Source organism: Scyliorhinus torazame, chromosome 31, assembly GCF_047496885.1.
Source record: "Scyliorhinus torazame isolate Kashiwa2021f chromosome 31, sScyTor2.1, whole genome shotgun sequence".
Lineage (NCBI taxonomy): Eukaryota > Metazoa > Chordata > Chondrichthyes > Carcharhiniformes > Scyliorhinidae > Scyliorhinus > Scyliorhinus torazame.
The window spans coordinates 20,844,624-20,859,248 of record NC_092737.1 but is presented as its reverse complement, the minus strand read 5'-3'; the positions used below and the strand labels follow the sequence as shown (position 1 = coordinate 20,859,248).

The following is a 14,625-nucleotide window of genomic DNA, read 5'->3' as shown; positions in this document are numbered from 1 at the left end:
TGGGGGGTGGCGGGGGGGGAATAAATAGAATAACAAATTTTAGGGGAAAGGTAATAGGGAGACTAATGGCCGATAAATACCCTGGACCCGATGGGTTGAATCCCAGGATATTAAAGGAAGAAGTGACAAAGATAGTGGCACTGGTAGTAATCTTCCAAGAATCCTTAAATTCTGGAACAGTCTCAGAGGATTGGAAAACCGTCAAAGTACTTCATTCCAAAAAAAAGGAGGAAGATAAAAACCAAGTAATTATAGGCCAGTTAGCTAACATCTGCCATTGGGGAAATGTTCGAGTTCATTGTAAAGGATGTAATAGAGCAGATAGAAATACATAGTATAATTAAGCAGGGTCAGTGTGGCTTCATGAAGGGGAAATCATGCCTGACAGATTTGTTAGAATTCTTTGAGGTGGTAACGAGCAGGATAGACGACGGGGAACAAGTAGATGGAATATATTTGGATTTCTAAAAGGTGCCGCAAAGGGCTACTTTAGATGATAGGAGCCTGTGTTGAGGGTAATATATTAGCATGGATAGAGGATTGGCTAACTGATAGAAGACCGAGAGTTGGGATAGGCGGAGCTTTTTCAGGATGGCATTCTGTAACTAGTGGAGTGTCACAGGGATCTGTGCTGGGGCCGCAATAATTTCCGGTATATATCAATGACTTGGACGAGGGAAGTGAACACTATTGCCAAGTTTGCGGATGACACAAAAATAGGTGGGAAGGGAAGTGGTGAGGGTGACACAGAATCTACTGAGGGATATAGACAGGTTAGGTGAGTGGGCTAAAACTTGGCAGATGGAATATAATGTAGGAAAATGTTATGCACCTTGGTAGGAAGAATAAAGAAGCTGAATGTTGTTTAAATGGAGAGAGATTGCAGAAAGCTGCAGTACAGAGGGATCTGGGGGTCCTTGTGTATAAATCACAAAAAAGTAGCACGCAAGTTCACCAGGTGATAGGGAATGTTGGCCTTTGTTTCAAAGGGAATTGAGCATAAAATAGGGAAATCTTGCTAAAACGATACACGGTACCAGTTAGACCACACCTGGATTACTGTGAACAGTTTTGGTCCCTTATCTAAGGAAGGATATACCGGCATTGGAGGCCATCCAGAGAAGGTTCAATCGGTTGATCCCGGGTAGGGAGGGATTTTCCCATGAGGAGAGGTTGAGTAGGTTGGGCCTGTCCTCATTGGGAGTTTAGAAGAATTAGAGGCGACCTGATTGAGACGTATCGGATTCTCAGGGGGTTTGACAGGGTCGAGAGGTTGTTTCCCCTTGTGGGAGAGTCTGGGACCAGAGGGCAGAATCTCAGAGTGAGGGGGGGTCGCCCATTTCAGACAGAGATGAGGAGGAATTTCTTCTCTCAGAGGGGAGTGAATCTGTGGAATTCTTTACCGCAGAGAGCTGTAGCGGCCGGGTCGTTCAGTATGTTCAAGGCCGAGATTGTTAATCAGTGAGGGGATCGAGGGTTAAGGTGGAAAGTGGAGTTGAGGATTATCACATCAGATCAGTCATTGAATGACGCAGCAGACTCGATGGGCCGAATGGCCCACTTCTGCTCCAATGCCTTATGGTCTTAAACAGAAAATGCTGGGAAAACTCATCAGCTGTGCGGAGAAGGAAGCAGGAGAGATAACGTTTCGAATGAATTTGACTTCGGAGCTAAGTTGTACCTCGTGGACCCGAAGCGAGCGTGAGACTCCTTTTCCTTCTCCGCAGACGTGACCAGACCTCCTGAGCCTTTCCAGTCTTTTCTCTCTCATTCGCCTTCAACGTATCCACACCATTCACCTCGGCCACTGCCTGCTGGGTGGGGAGGGGAGCGCCTTCCACATTTGCCACCACTCTGGGTAGCGAAGCCTGTCCCGAATTCCCTGCTGGGATTTTATCACGTTTAGCGAATGTCTCCTTTTATTGAAACGCTGCCCCTGTCCTTCTGCAGACGGGGACACTGACTGAGGACGGCCTGGACATGTGGGGCTTCCTTCGAGCACAGGACGGCAGGTGAGGTTGAGAATGTTTTGCCGTGTTAAATGTGTTGGGGTAGGTGGGTGGAGGGCAGGATCAGCATCCCAGACTTGCTCAGGGCGGGCAATGGAGGAAGCAGTGTGGGTGCATGCGTCGGGATTGCAATAATCTGCTTGCTCCTGATGGCACTGAAGACTCCGTAATGGACAGAGATCGATCGATTTCTAGATGTTAAAGACATCAGGGGATATTGGGATAGTTTAAATAAAGCTTTTCATTGTATCTCCCCTCCCCCGTCTCCCTCCCTCCTCCCCGTCTCCCTCCCTCCTCCCCGTCTCCCTCCCTCCTCCCCGTCTCTCTCCCCTCCTCCCCGTCTCTCTCCCCTCCTCCCCGTCTCTCTCCCCTCCTCCCCGTCTCTCTCCCCTCCTCCCCGTCTCTCTCCCCTCCTCCCCGTCTCTCTCCCCTCCTCCCCGTCTCTCTCTCCCCTCCCCGTCTCTCTCTCCCCTCCCCGTCTCTCTCTCCCCTCCCCGTCTCTCTCTCCCCTCCCCGTCTCTCTCTCCCCTCCCCGTCTCTCTCTCCCCTCCCCCCCGTCTCTCTCTCCCCTCCTCCCCGTCTCTCTCTCCCCTCCTCCCCGTCTCTCTCTCCCCTCCTCCCCGTCTCTCTCTCCCCTCCTCCCCGTCTCTCTCTCCCCTCCTCCCCGTCTCTCTCTCCCCTCCTCCCCGTCTCTCTCTCCCCTCCTCCCCGTCTCTCTCTCCCCTCCTCCCCGTCTCTCTCTCCCCTCCTCCCCGTCTCTCTCTCCCCTCCTCCCCGTCTCTCTCTCTCCCCTCCTCCCCGTCTCTCTCTCCCCTCCTCCCCGTCTCTCTCTCCCCTCCTCCCCGTCTCTCTCTCTCCCCTCCTCCCCGTCTCTCTCTCCCCTCCTCCCCGTCTCTCTCTCCCCTCCTCCCCGTCTCTCTCTCCCCTCCTCCCCGTCTCTCTCTCCCCTCCTCCCCGTCTCTCTCTCCCCTCCTCCCCGTCTCTCTCTCCCCTCCTCCCCGTCTCTCTCTCCCCTCCTCCCCGTCTCTCTCTCCCCTCCTCCCCGTCTCTCTCTCCCCTCCTCCCCGTCTCTCTCTCCCCTCCTCCCCGTCTCTCTCTCCCCTCCTCCCCGTCTCTCTCTCCCCTCCTCCCCGTCTCTCTCTCCCCTCCTCCCCGTCTCTCTCTCCCCTCCTCCCCGTCTCTCTCTCCCCTCCTCCCCGTCTCTCTCTCCCCTCCTCCCCGTCTCCCTCTCTCCCCTCCTCCCCGTCTCCCTCCCCGTCTCTCCTCCCACACACACCCTCTCCCTTTCCCCTACCCGTGCTGACTTTCACACGTGTGTCTCTGCAGGTTTCTCCCGCTGGAACGTGACATCTCCAGCCAGTGTCTCGCGCGGTCCCGCTTCATCGCTGGCATGGCAACCTGCCATTCTCTGACCAACATCGAGGGGCAGATCTCTGGGGACCCGCTGGACTGTAAGATGTTTGGTGCGACCGGCTGGGTGAGTGCTCCACCCGTGCCAACCCCATCCTGAAATCATCCAGAACTCCGCCGCACCTATCCGAACCCTCGCCCTGTCTCCACCCCTGCGGTATCCGATCCAATTGACTTCCCGGCTGACAAATCCTCCAATTTACAATGCCCACCCTTGTTTCCAGGGTCCCGGGTTCGATTCCCCGCTGGGTCACTGTCTGTGCGGAGTCTGCACGTCCTCCCCGTGTGTGCGTGGGTTTCCTCCGGGTGCTCCGGTTTCCTCCCACAGTCCAAAGATGTGCGGGTTAGGTGGGGCTACGGGGATAGGGTGGAGGAGAGGGCCTAGGTTGGTGCTCTTTCAGAGGGTCGGTGCAGACTCGATGGGCTCCTTCTGCACTGTCGGGATTACATGGATCGCTGCGCTCCTCTAGTTGTGACCTATTGAGAATCCCGATTTCCTGCGGTTATGCTGGAATTCCCACCCTCAACCTCTCTGCCCCGCTCTCACCCTTTACGCTGCTCCTTAAAACCTCTTTGACCAAGATCTTGGTCATCTGTTCCTGACCGCCCCTTCCGTCCAATTGGTTTTTTTCTGATCATGCTCTTTTGAAACATTTTGGGATATTTTCATACGGCGCGATATTGTTGAAGCGCGATCTAATACCCCTGGGGGATTTCCCCCCTCCTAACTGCCCCCACAGGGACGAGGCGGTCCTTCCGCCTCATCCCTCTGCTAATTTTGGCCATCTTTCCTCCCGCTGTAGGTCCTGGAGGAGCCCACCACTGAGGAGACGGCCCTACACGACCAGATAATGCCCACTGTCGTGCATCCACCACGGCAGACTACCTCTGCAACACCCAGCTGTGGAGATGCCGACATGGTAGGTGGGGAGGAGATCGTTGGGTTGGGATGGGGGGGGTAGGATGCTGGTCCCAGAAAAGCGGGCGCTTGTTGTCGAGATTGCGGGCGCTTGTTGCACCGAGTGCAGGAACCCGGAATGCATTGCCGGCAGCACAAAATGACGCAGCCCCCTTCTCCTGCCTGGTCAGCCAGCTCCACCTCCAAGACCCTACTGACCTCTGCTAGAGCGGAGTTACCGGAATGATATAGGTTCGGACACCAGAGACAAGTCGATTCATCGGCGTTATTAACTCCACAGAACGTACAAGCAACTTGTACATCTATAGACTCGCCCGGAGGATAACCATCGGGGTCTTCTCACTACTCGCCAATCCAGGCGCCGTCTTAGAGATGGCGCAAAGGAAAGATTCGCGAGGATAATACAGGAGCTTAGAGGCTATTTCTGTTGGGAAGAGCTATACAGGCTGCTGCGAAAAGGGAAGACGAGAGAATCGCAGAATGTGAACGCGGGAGCGGCTGCGTTTTCCCGAACTCCAGCCCTGCTCACCTTTCAATCTTTGTTTTTAATCCTTGCGCTTTTATGTCTTTTTTTCGGTTTACGTGGCTTTTACCATGTGCCGAGATTTGTTGGGTCAACCCTTTTGAGTCGAGTCGCTATGTTTTAACCCTTGTTCGTGGCGGCAGGAGGGAGTCGGGGCAGGGCCTTGCCTCTGGTGGCACAGCTGCCTTTGCCAGGTTTCCCGCCCTGACCACTCTGTGCCTATCGATGGATGATGGCGTGGTGGCGATGTTCCCAGCCGAGTTTGAGAGCTGGCTGCCACGACGTGGGGAGTCTGGTTGACCGCCTGGGCTCGGCCATTTCGGCATGTTGGATCGCAGGGGCTGTTTAGCACAGGGCTAAATCGCTGGCTTTGAAGGCAGGCCAGCAGCGCGGTTCAATTCCCGTAACAGCCTCCCCGAACAGGCGCCGGAATGTGGCGACGAGGGGCTTTTCGCAGTAACTTCATTTGAAGCCTACTTGTGACAATAAGCGATTTTCTTTCATTCATTCATTTCATTCATTCACTGTCCGTGTGGAGTTTGCACATTCTCCCCGTGTCTGCGTGGGTTTCGCCCCCGCAACCCAAAGATGTGCAGGGCAGGTGGATTGGCCACGCTAAATTGCCCCTTAATTGGAGAAAAAAAAATTGGGTATTCTAAATATATTTTTTAAAATACATATATATTTGAGGTGTGGTGTCCTGCATCGTTGGGTTATCCTGAATTATTAAGGTGGGTCCACATCCGGAGAGTTGAAGGTCAGGGAAATGCTGTTTCCAATAATTATTTCTCCAGGGAGTTGGATGGGGCCTTCGCGGAGATTGGTTGGCTGGTCCGCGTCCAGTGGTAATATCTTAGGATATAGTTTGTGAATCCAAGGGGTTGGTTCTGCCAGTTCCTGTACGACTTCACTTTTCCTCTGGCTTTGAGAGCTTTTGGTGGGCATTGCTTCTTTGTACTGGTGCCTGGGAGGGCTGGCTGTGGTGCTGCTGGATGGGTGAGCCTCGGTAACATGGACACTCTCTGACCTGTGCTTGCCTTCGGTTGGCCTAATCCTTCTAAGTGGTCCTGGTTGGGGGGGGGAGTCTCCCAGTGGGGGGGTTGTGGGTTGGCCCTTGTTATGACAACTGCTCGGCCCAAGATCGTAAGAAACTGCAGAGTGTGGGGAACGCAGCCCAACGCATCACACAAGCTTGCCACCCCCACATTGATCCTGTCTACACCTCCCGCTGCCTCAGGAAGGCAGTCAGCATTGTCAGAGACCCCTCCCACCCAGGCTTTGCCCTCTTCCGGACCCTTCCATCAGGCAGAAGATACAGAAGTCTGAAGACCCGCACATCCAGACATAAACAGCTTCTTCCCCACAGCTACCAGACTCCTCAACGACTCCCCCTCGGACTGATCTGTCTCCTGCACTATTCACGACGCCCTATGCTGCTCTTGTTTGGCCCCTTGTTCCGCACTGTAGCCAATCAGTTTGTCGATGTACCATTTGTCAATGTTCTCTGTCGATTATTCTTTTTGTCTACTGTGTACGTTCCCTCGACCGCAGAAAAATACTTTTCACTGTACTTCGGTACATGTGACAATAAAGCAATCAATTAATCCCCCCCCCCCCCCCCCCCCCCAGGGCGTCCCCATTCTGGGGATTGTTCAGACGATCCTCCCGACCTGGACAGGGCCTTCAATTGGGATCAGTGCATGCTCTTCTTGGTTCTGGGCCCGGCGACATCCTGGTGTCCTCTTGAGGGCGCCACTGGTGCTCGTGGATCTGTTCTCTCCTCGCCTGGGAGATGGGGTGATGGAGGTTGGGTTTCCTGCTCTTGGTCCTGCCCACTTTCTCCTTCTCCTCTGGGTGACCCGAGGCGGACTGCCGAGCATTGGCTGTGCCCGATCCTCTCGTTGTCTTGGCCAGTTTGCCATCTCGACGGTGTGGGGTGGCTGCCTGTTCCCGTCTGGATCTGGAGACGGGTTTAACCTGTAAGAGTTGGTCGATTCCCCTTGGCGCTGGGGTCCTCGGGGCTTTTGTTTGCTTCGGTCATTTTGTTGCGTAGCTGTGGGTGAGATGTCGATCTACGATGCTGCCTGTATCCTGGTTGGGTGCAGACGGGTCATTTATCCATGCAATGAAATGGAAATCGCTTATTGTCACAAGTAGGCTTCACATGAAGTTACTGTGAAAAGCCCCTAGTCGCCACATTCCGGCGCCTGTTCGGGGAGGCCGGTACGGGAATCGAACCGTGCTGCTGGCCTGCCTCGGTCTGCTTTCAAAGCCAGCGATTTAGCCCTGTGCTAAACCAGAACCATGTTAGGGATTTTGTCCCTGAGTGACTCTCATTATAGGAAGGATGTGGTTGCGCTGGAGGGGGTGCAGAGGAGATTCACCGGGATGGTGCCTGGGATGGGACATTTCAGTTACGAAGAGAGTTTGGAGAGGCTCGGGTTGTTTTCGCTGGAGCAGAGAAGACTGAGGGGCGGCCTGATCGAGGTGGACAAGGTTATGAGGGGCGTGGACAGGGAGGGGCTGTTCCCCCTTCGTTGAAGGGTCAGTTACGAGGGGGGGACAAGTTCAAGGTGAGGGGTGGGAGATTTAGGGAGGAGGTGTGAGGAAGAATGTTTTTCCCCAGAGGGTGGTGAGGGTCTGGAACGCGCTGCCGGGGGGGGGGGGCTAGAGGCGGGTTGCCTCACATCCTTTACAAAGCACCTGGACGAGCACTTGGCACGTCACAACATTCAAGGTTATGGGTCAAGTGCTGGCCAATGGGATTAGGTGGGCAGGTCAGGTGATTTTCATCGGTGCAGACTCGATGGGCCGAAGTGGCTCTTTCGCACTGTATTATTCTCTGACAGGCTCCCAATGTGGTAATGACTATTTGTGCTGTGCCTGTTATACGCCGACAGCTGTCTTTCTGCTTTTGTTTGACAATCCTAATAAATAGACTTGTTTTTACGGTACAGCAGAAAAGGTGGGCTAGCCCCACTCCGCGGTTACGAGGCCCCCCCCCCTCGTCTCCGGGTTATTTTTCCTGCTTGCTTGTTTGGAATGTGATGGGGTTGGGAAGGGCAGGCGATATACAAGGCACCATCAACAGCACCCGTAGAGATGGATGCAAGGGTGACGTTCGTGAGCGAGGGGCGCAGAATTCTCTCCATTGTTTCTGTGTGTACTTGATTGTCCTTTTTGTTAATGTTAACCCGGGAGTAACTCCACGGACGATTGGGGGTGGTGGGGGATGATTTGTTTCTCCCATAGTACTGATATTCTTTATTTTTTTTTCCCCCTCTTCCTCTGCAGGAGCTCCAGGAGCTGATGGTGAGTACCATGCTGTCTTCCACGTCCCCGTCCCCCCCCAACACCCATGTCCCCCGTGTACGCAGGACTGCTCCCATGATTCGTGCAAACCTCCCCACCTCCCACTTTCCAGCAACCGCACCTGCTCTTCTACCATGTGAGGCCTCTCCCGGCACAACCTCGCTCATCTCCCTGCTGCGTGAGGCGGCGCCTTATCGTGGGGGTGACTATGCCCGTGCGTGAAGAGGATTGCATGGGGGAGGGGGTGTCGCGGCGATGTGGGAGGTCGCTGTCGCGGTATCGAGTGTCACTGGCTCTCCAAAGCGCTCTTGTGTCCGATCTTGCAGCAAATCTCTTCATAAGAACAACTGGCAGTCTAGAAAAACATTTGACTGAGGAGACATGAGGGCAGGTGATCAAAAGAGGTCGATTTTAATGAGCATCTGAAATGAGGAGAGAGAGAGAGAGAGAGGTGGAACGGTTTTTCGGGAGGGATTTCCGGAGTTAAGGACGCAGAGTGAAGGCACAGCCACTAGTTTGTTTTTTTTAACGGAGGACGTTGCAGAGATAGGGAGGGTTGGAGTGGCTGGTTGGATGGGCTGGAGGAGGTAACGGCGATGGGGAGGGTTAGAGCGTCCGAGGAGGTTACAGAGATAGGGTAGGTTGTAGGGACTGGAGGAGGTTACAGGGAAAGGGAGGGTTGTAGGGACTGGAGGTTACAGAGAAAGGGAGGGCTGTAGGAACTGGAGGAGGTTACAGAGATAGGGAGGGTTGTAGGGACTGGAGGTTACAGAGAAAGGGAGGGCTGTAGGAACTGGAGGAAGTTAGAGATAGGGAGGGTTGTAGGGACTGGAGGAGGTTACAGAGAAAGGGAGGGTTGTAGGGACTGGAGGAGGTTACAGAGATAGGGAGGGTTGTAGGGACTGGAGGAGGTTACAGAGATAAGGAGGATTGTAGGGACTGGAGGAGGTTACAGAGATAGGGAGGATTGTAGGGACTGGAGGAGGTTACAGAGAAAGGGAGGGTTGTAGGGACTGGAGGAGGTTACAGAGATAAGGAGGATTGTAGGGACTGGAGGAGGTTACAGAGATAGGGAGGATTGTAGGGACTGGAGGAGGTTACAGAGATAGGGAGGGTTGTAGGGACAGGAGGAGGTTACAGAGAAAGGGAGGGTTGTAGGGACTGGAGGTTACAGAGAAAGGGAGGGCTGTAGGAACTGGAGGAAGTTAGAGATAGGGAGGGTTGTAGGGACTGGAGGAGGTTACAGAGAAAGGGAGGGTTGTAGGGACTGGAGGAGGTTACAGAGATAGGGAGGGTTGTAGGGACTGGAGGAGGTTACAGAGATAAGGAGGATTGTAGGGACTGGAGGAGGTTACAGAGATAGGGAGGATTGTAGGGACTGGAGGAGGTTACAGAGATAGGGAGGGTTGTAGGGACAGGAGGAGGTTGCAGACATGGGGAGGGTTGTAGGGACTGGAGGAGGTTACCGAGATCAGGAGGGTTGTAGGGACTGGAGGAGGTTACAGAGATAGGGAGGGTTGTAGGGACTGGAGGAGGTTACCGAGATCGGGAGGGTTGTAGGGACTGGAGGAGGTTACAGAGATAGGGAGGATTGTAGGGACTGGAGGAGGTTACCGAGATCGGGAGGGTTGTAGGGACTGGAGGAGGTTACAGACATGGGGAGGGTTGTAGGGACTGGAGGAGGTTACAGAGATAGGGAGGATTGTAGGGACTGGAGGAGGTTACCGAGATCGGGAGGGTTGTAGGGACTGGAGGAGGTTACAGACATGGGGAGGGTTGTAGGGACTGGAGGAGGTTACAGACATGGGGAGGGTTGTAGGGACTGGAGGAGGTTACAGACATGGGGAGGGTTGTAGGGACTGGAGGAGGTTACAGAGATAGGGAGGATTGTAGGGACTGGAGGAGGTTACCGAGATCGGGAGGGTTGTAGGGACTGGAGGAGGTTACAGACATGGGGAGGGTTGTAGGGACTGGAGGAGGTTACAGACATGGGGAGGGTTGTAGGGACTGGAGGAGGTTACAGAGATAGGGAGGGTTGTAGGGACTGGAGGAGGTTACAGACATGGGGAGGGTTGTAGGGCTGGCGGAGGTTACGGATATGGAAACGGTCACAGCCTTGCTGGAATGTGCATGAATTTAGTGAAACCTCCGTCATGTTGACCAAGTATAAGGAAGTATTGAAGGTTGGATGGAGGAGATGAGGTTGTGAAGATGATGAGACGGGTAGAAAGCCGGGAGAGGGGAGTTGTAGGACACAGGCCCACGATGACTGTCGTTGTGCCGCCAATAACGGAAGAATGGGGGTGGGGGGGGGGGGGGGGGGGGGTGGGGGGACCACTAGTTGACCAGAGTTGCCTAGGGCACGCTGTGCTTCAAACAAGCTGTTGCTCTGACACCTTGTGCTTACTCAGCCGTGGCTGGTGTGAGAATATCCTGAGAAGTGGAGCTGGGGGCTCTCGCAAGCCTCCTGGGCCAACATTCCTGCCTTGACCACGGAGGAAAGGTGCGCGCTAAGTGGCCATTGCGTGTGGTAGGCCTGTGGTGGGAATCTTGCTCTTCATAAAATGGCTGCCTAGTTAGCCCGACACAACAAGAGGGTTTTCACTTCCTGGCTGCTTTGGGGTGAAGTGCGTTGCTATGATACAGTGCCGTTTGGTTTCTCCCCACGCACCTCTTGACCACCTTTAATTTCTATTTCTCTGCAGAATTCCTACGAGATTGGCATCATCAGCCAGTTCCCCTTCTCCTCTGCCCTCCAACGCATGAGTGTGGTAACCCGGACCCTTGGCGAGAGGCGGCTGACCGCCTACATGAAGGGGGCGCCAGAAACGGTGGCCAGTCTGTGTAGAAAGGAGACGGGTGGGTCTGGCTCTCCCCTTTACACCGACCCGCGAACTGGCTGGTTCTAGAGGGTAGATGTGTGTGTGTATGTGCGCATGTGTGTTTGCGCGTGTGCGTGTGTGTGTATGCCTGTGTGTGTGTATGTATGCGTGTGAGTGTGTATGTGCGAGTGTGTATGTACTTGTGTATGCGTGTATGTATGCATGCATGTGCACATGTACAGTTCGTGGTTGAGGTGAACATTAGAGGTGCCTTTAACAAAATCATCCAACTCAATGGCCTGATCCCTGCTCCCCCCCCCCCCCAATATCCTTTGATCCCCTGCGCCCCAAGTACTTGAAAACACGTAATGTTTTGGCCTCATCTGCTTCCTGTGGTAGTGAATTCCACAGGCCGGCCACTCTCTGGGTGAAGATATGTCTCCCCATCTCTGTCCTCAATGGTCTCCCCCGAATCCTCAGACTGTGACCCCTGGTTCTGGACACCCCCCACCGTCGGGAACATCCTTCCTGCATCGACCCTGTCCAGTCCCCCCCACCATCGGGAACATCCTTCCTGCATCGACCCTGTCCAGTCCCCCCCCACCATCAGGAACATCCTTCCTGCATCGACCCTGTCCAGTCCCCCCCACCATCGGGAACATCCTTCCTGCATCGACCCTGTCCAGTCCCCCCCACCATCGGGAACATCCTTCCTGCATCGACCCTGTCCAGTCCCCCCCCACCATCAGGAACATCCTTCCTGCATCGACCCTGTCCAGTCCCCCCAACACCATCGGGAACATCCTTCCTGCATCGACCCTGTCCAGTCCCCCCCACCATCAGGAACATCCTTCCTGCATCGACCCTGTCCAGTCCCCCCCACCATCGGGAACATCCTTCCTGCATCGACCCTGTCCAGTCCCCCCCCACCATCAGGAACATCCTTCCTGCATCGACCCTGTCCAGTCCCCCCCACCATCGGGAACATCCTTCCTGCATCGACCCTGTCCAGTCCCCCCCACCATCAGGAACATCCTTCCTGCATCGACCCTGTCCAGTCCCCCCCACCATCGGGAACATCCTTCCTGCATCGACCCTGTCCAGTCCCCCCCACCATCGGGAACATCCTTCCTGCATCGACCCTGTCCAGTCCCCCCCCCACCATCAGGAACATCCTTCCTGCATCGACCCTGTCCAGTCGCCCCCACCATCGGGAACATCCTTCCTGCATCGACCCTGTCCAGTCCCCCCCCACCATCAGGAACATCCTTCCTGCATCGACCCTGTCCAGTCGCCCCCACCATCGGGAACATCCTTCCTGCATCGACCCTGTCCAGTCCCCCCCCCCATCGGGAACATCCTTCCTGCATCGACCCTGTCCAGTCCCCCCCGCACCATCGGGAACATCCTTCCTGCATCGACCCTGCCCAGTCCCCCTCCCACCATCGGGAACATCCTTCCTGCATCGACCCTGTCCAGTCCCCCCCACCATCGGGAACATCCTTCCTGCATCGACCCTGTCCAGTCCGGTTCGAATTATTTGGCTTTTGACTGAGGGTTTCAACAGGAGCTGGGTGTCGATGTTGCAGAGTTGGAAGTGGATGACTTGGTGATTGAGGAGCTGTGAGGCCGGGCACTGTGACGGCTCTCCTGGTCTGTGTACCAGCTGCGGCAGTGAGTTTAAACGCCCCCAGACTGTTCTGCGACAGTCATATCCGGCTGCTCTCCGAATCCCGGACTGGCCCTGGCGGCAAGAAGGTTCCAGAAAGGGCAAGAATTGACCGCAGCGGCTGCCACTGACCCGTGACTTTCTTTTTCTTTCGAGCCAGTTCCGGAGAATTTCTCTGAGGTTTTGGAGAAGTACACGCACCAGGGACTGAGGGTGATCGCACTGGCTCATCGAAAGCTGGAGGCAAAGCTCACCTGGCACAGGGTGCAGAGCGTCAACAGGTAAGGGACAACGGCAACCTCGATGTCTATAGTGTGTTCCATGTGTCTTAAAGGAAGAGAGAGAGGTTTTAGGGAGGGAATTCCAGAGCTTGGGGGGCCCCAGGCAGCTGAAGGGGAACACGGTGCAGTGGGTTAGCATTGCTGCCTCACGGCTCGATTCCCCGCTGGGTCACTGTGCGGAGTTTGCACGTTCTCCCCCGTGTCTGCGTGGGTTTCCTCCGGGTGCTCCGGTTTCCTCCCACAGTCCAAAGATGTGCAGGTTAGGTAGATTGGCCATGATCGAAGCATGGGAGATGGGGATTGGGGGGGGGGGTTGGGCTCAGTGGGGTGCTCCTTCTAGGGTTTGCAGCGGATCCAATGGGCCGATAGGCCTCTTTCCTGCGGAACGATGGGAGCCACGAGGGCTGCGCCCGCGATGAGAATGGGAGGAGCGCACAGATCTCGGAGGGTTGTGGGGGCCGGAGGAGGCTTCAGAGAGCGGGGAGTGAAGGGTGCGAGGCCGCGGGGAGGGATTTGAAAACCGGGAGAAGGGTTTCGAATTTGAGGTGTGGCCGCACTGGTGACCTGTCGGGTCAGCGAGTGACGGACGAAGGAAAGCCACTCGCCGCCCAGCTGAGCTGCAATCCCTTTTTCAAAGTTCATTCTCGAGATGTGGGGGCATGTATTACCCATCCCTAATTGCCCCATGAGAAGGTGGTGGGTGAGCCGCCTTCTTGAGCCGCTGCAGTCCCTGACGTGTAGGTACACCCACTGTGCTGTTAGGGAGGGAGGGGATGTTGTCCCAGCGACAGTGAAGGAACGGCCGATATATTTCCCAGTCGAGGCAGTGAGCGACTCGGAGGAGAACCTCCAGGTGGTGGGGTTCCCAGGTATCTGCTGCTCTTGTCCTCCTAGATGGTAGAGGCCGTGGGTTTGGAAGGTGCTGCCTGAGGAGCCTTGGCGAGTTGCTGCCGTGCATAAGACCATAAGACATAGGAGCGGAAGTAAGGCCATTCGGCCCATCGAGTCCACTCCGCCATTCAATCATGGCTGATTTCAACTCCATTTACCCGCTCTCTCTCCATAGCCCTTAATTCCTCGAGAAATCAAGAATTTATCAACTTCTGTCTTAAAGACACTCAACGTCCCGGCTTCCACCGCCCTCTGTGGCAATGAATTCCACAGACCCACCACTCTCTGGCTGAAGAAATTTCTCCTCATCTCTGTTCTAAAGTGACTCCCTTTTATTCTAAGGCTGTGCCCCCGGGTCCTAGTCTCCCCTGCTAATGGAAACAACTTCCCTACATCCACCCTATCTAAGCCATTCATTATCTTGTAAGTTTCTATTAGATCTCCCCTCAACCTCCTAAACTCCAATGAATATAATCCCAGGATCCTCAGACGTTCATCGTATGTTAGGCCTACCATTCCTGGGATCATCCGTGTGAATCTCCGCTGGACCCGCTCCAGTGCCAGTATGTCCTTCCTGAGGTGTGGGGCCCAAAATTGCTCACAGTATTCTAAATGGGGCCTAACTAATGCTTTATAAAGCTTCAGAAGTACATCCCTGCTTTTATATTCCAAGCCTCTTGAGATGAATGACAACATTGCATTTGCTTTCTTAATTACGGACTCAACCTGCAAGTTTACCTTTAGAGAATCCTGGACTAGGACTCCCAAGTCCCTTTGCACTTCAGCATT

At 54.8% G+C, this 14,625-nt stretch overlaps 1 protein-coding gene across 1 annotated transcript in view; it reads left to right on the top strand.

The window, feature by feature from the left end:
* LOC140404753 (polyamine-transporting ATPase 13A3-like) overlaps window positions 1–14,625 on the top strand; it is a 189,982-nt gene that overhangs the window by 140,919 nt on the left and 34,438 nt on the right. The window contains 6 exon segments of the mRNA XM_072493467.1: window positions 1,951–2,012; window positions 3,336–3,486; window positions 4,223–4,339; window positions 8,156–8,173; window positions 10,879–11,032; window positions 12,825–12,945. Of these exon segments, the coding sequence (XP_072349568.1) occupies window positions 1,951–2,012; window positions 3,336–3,486; window positions 4,223–4,339; window positions 8,156–8,173; window positions 10,879–11,032; window positions 12,825–12,945 (623 nt within the window).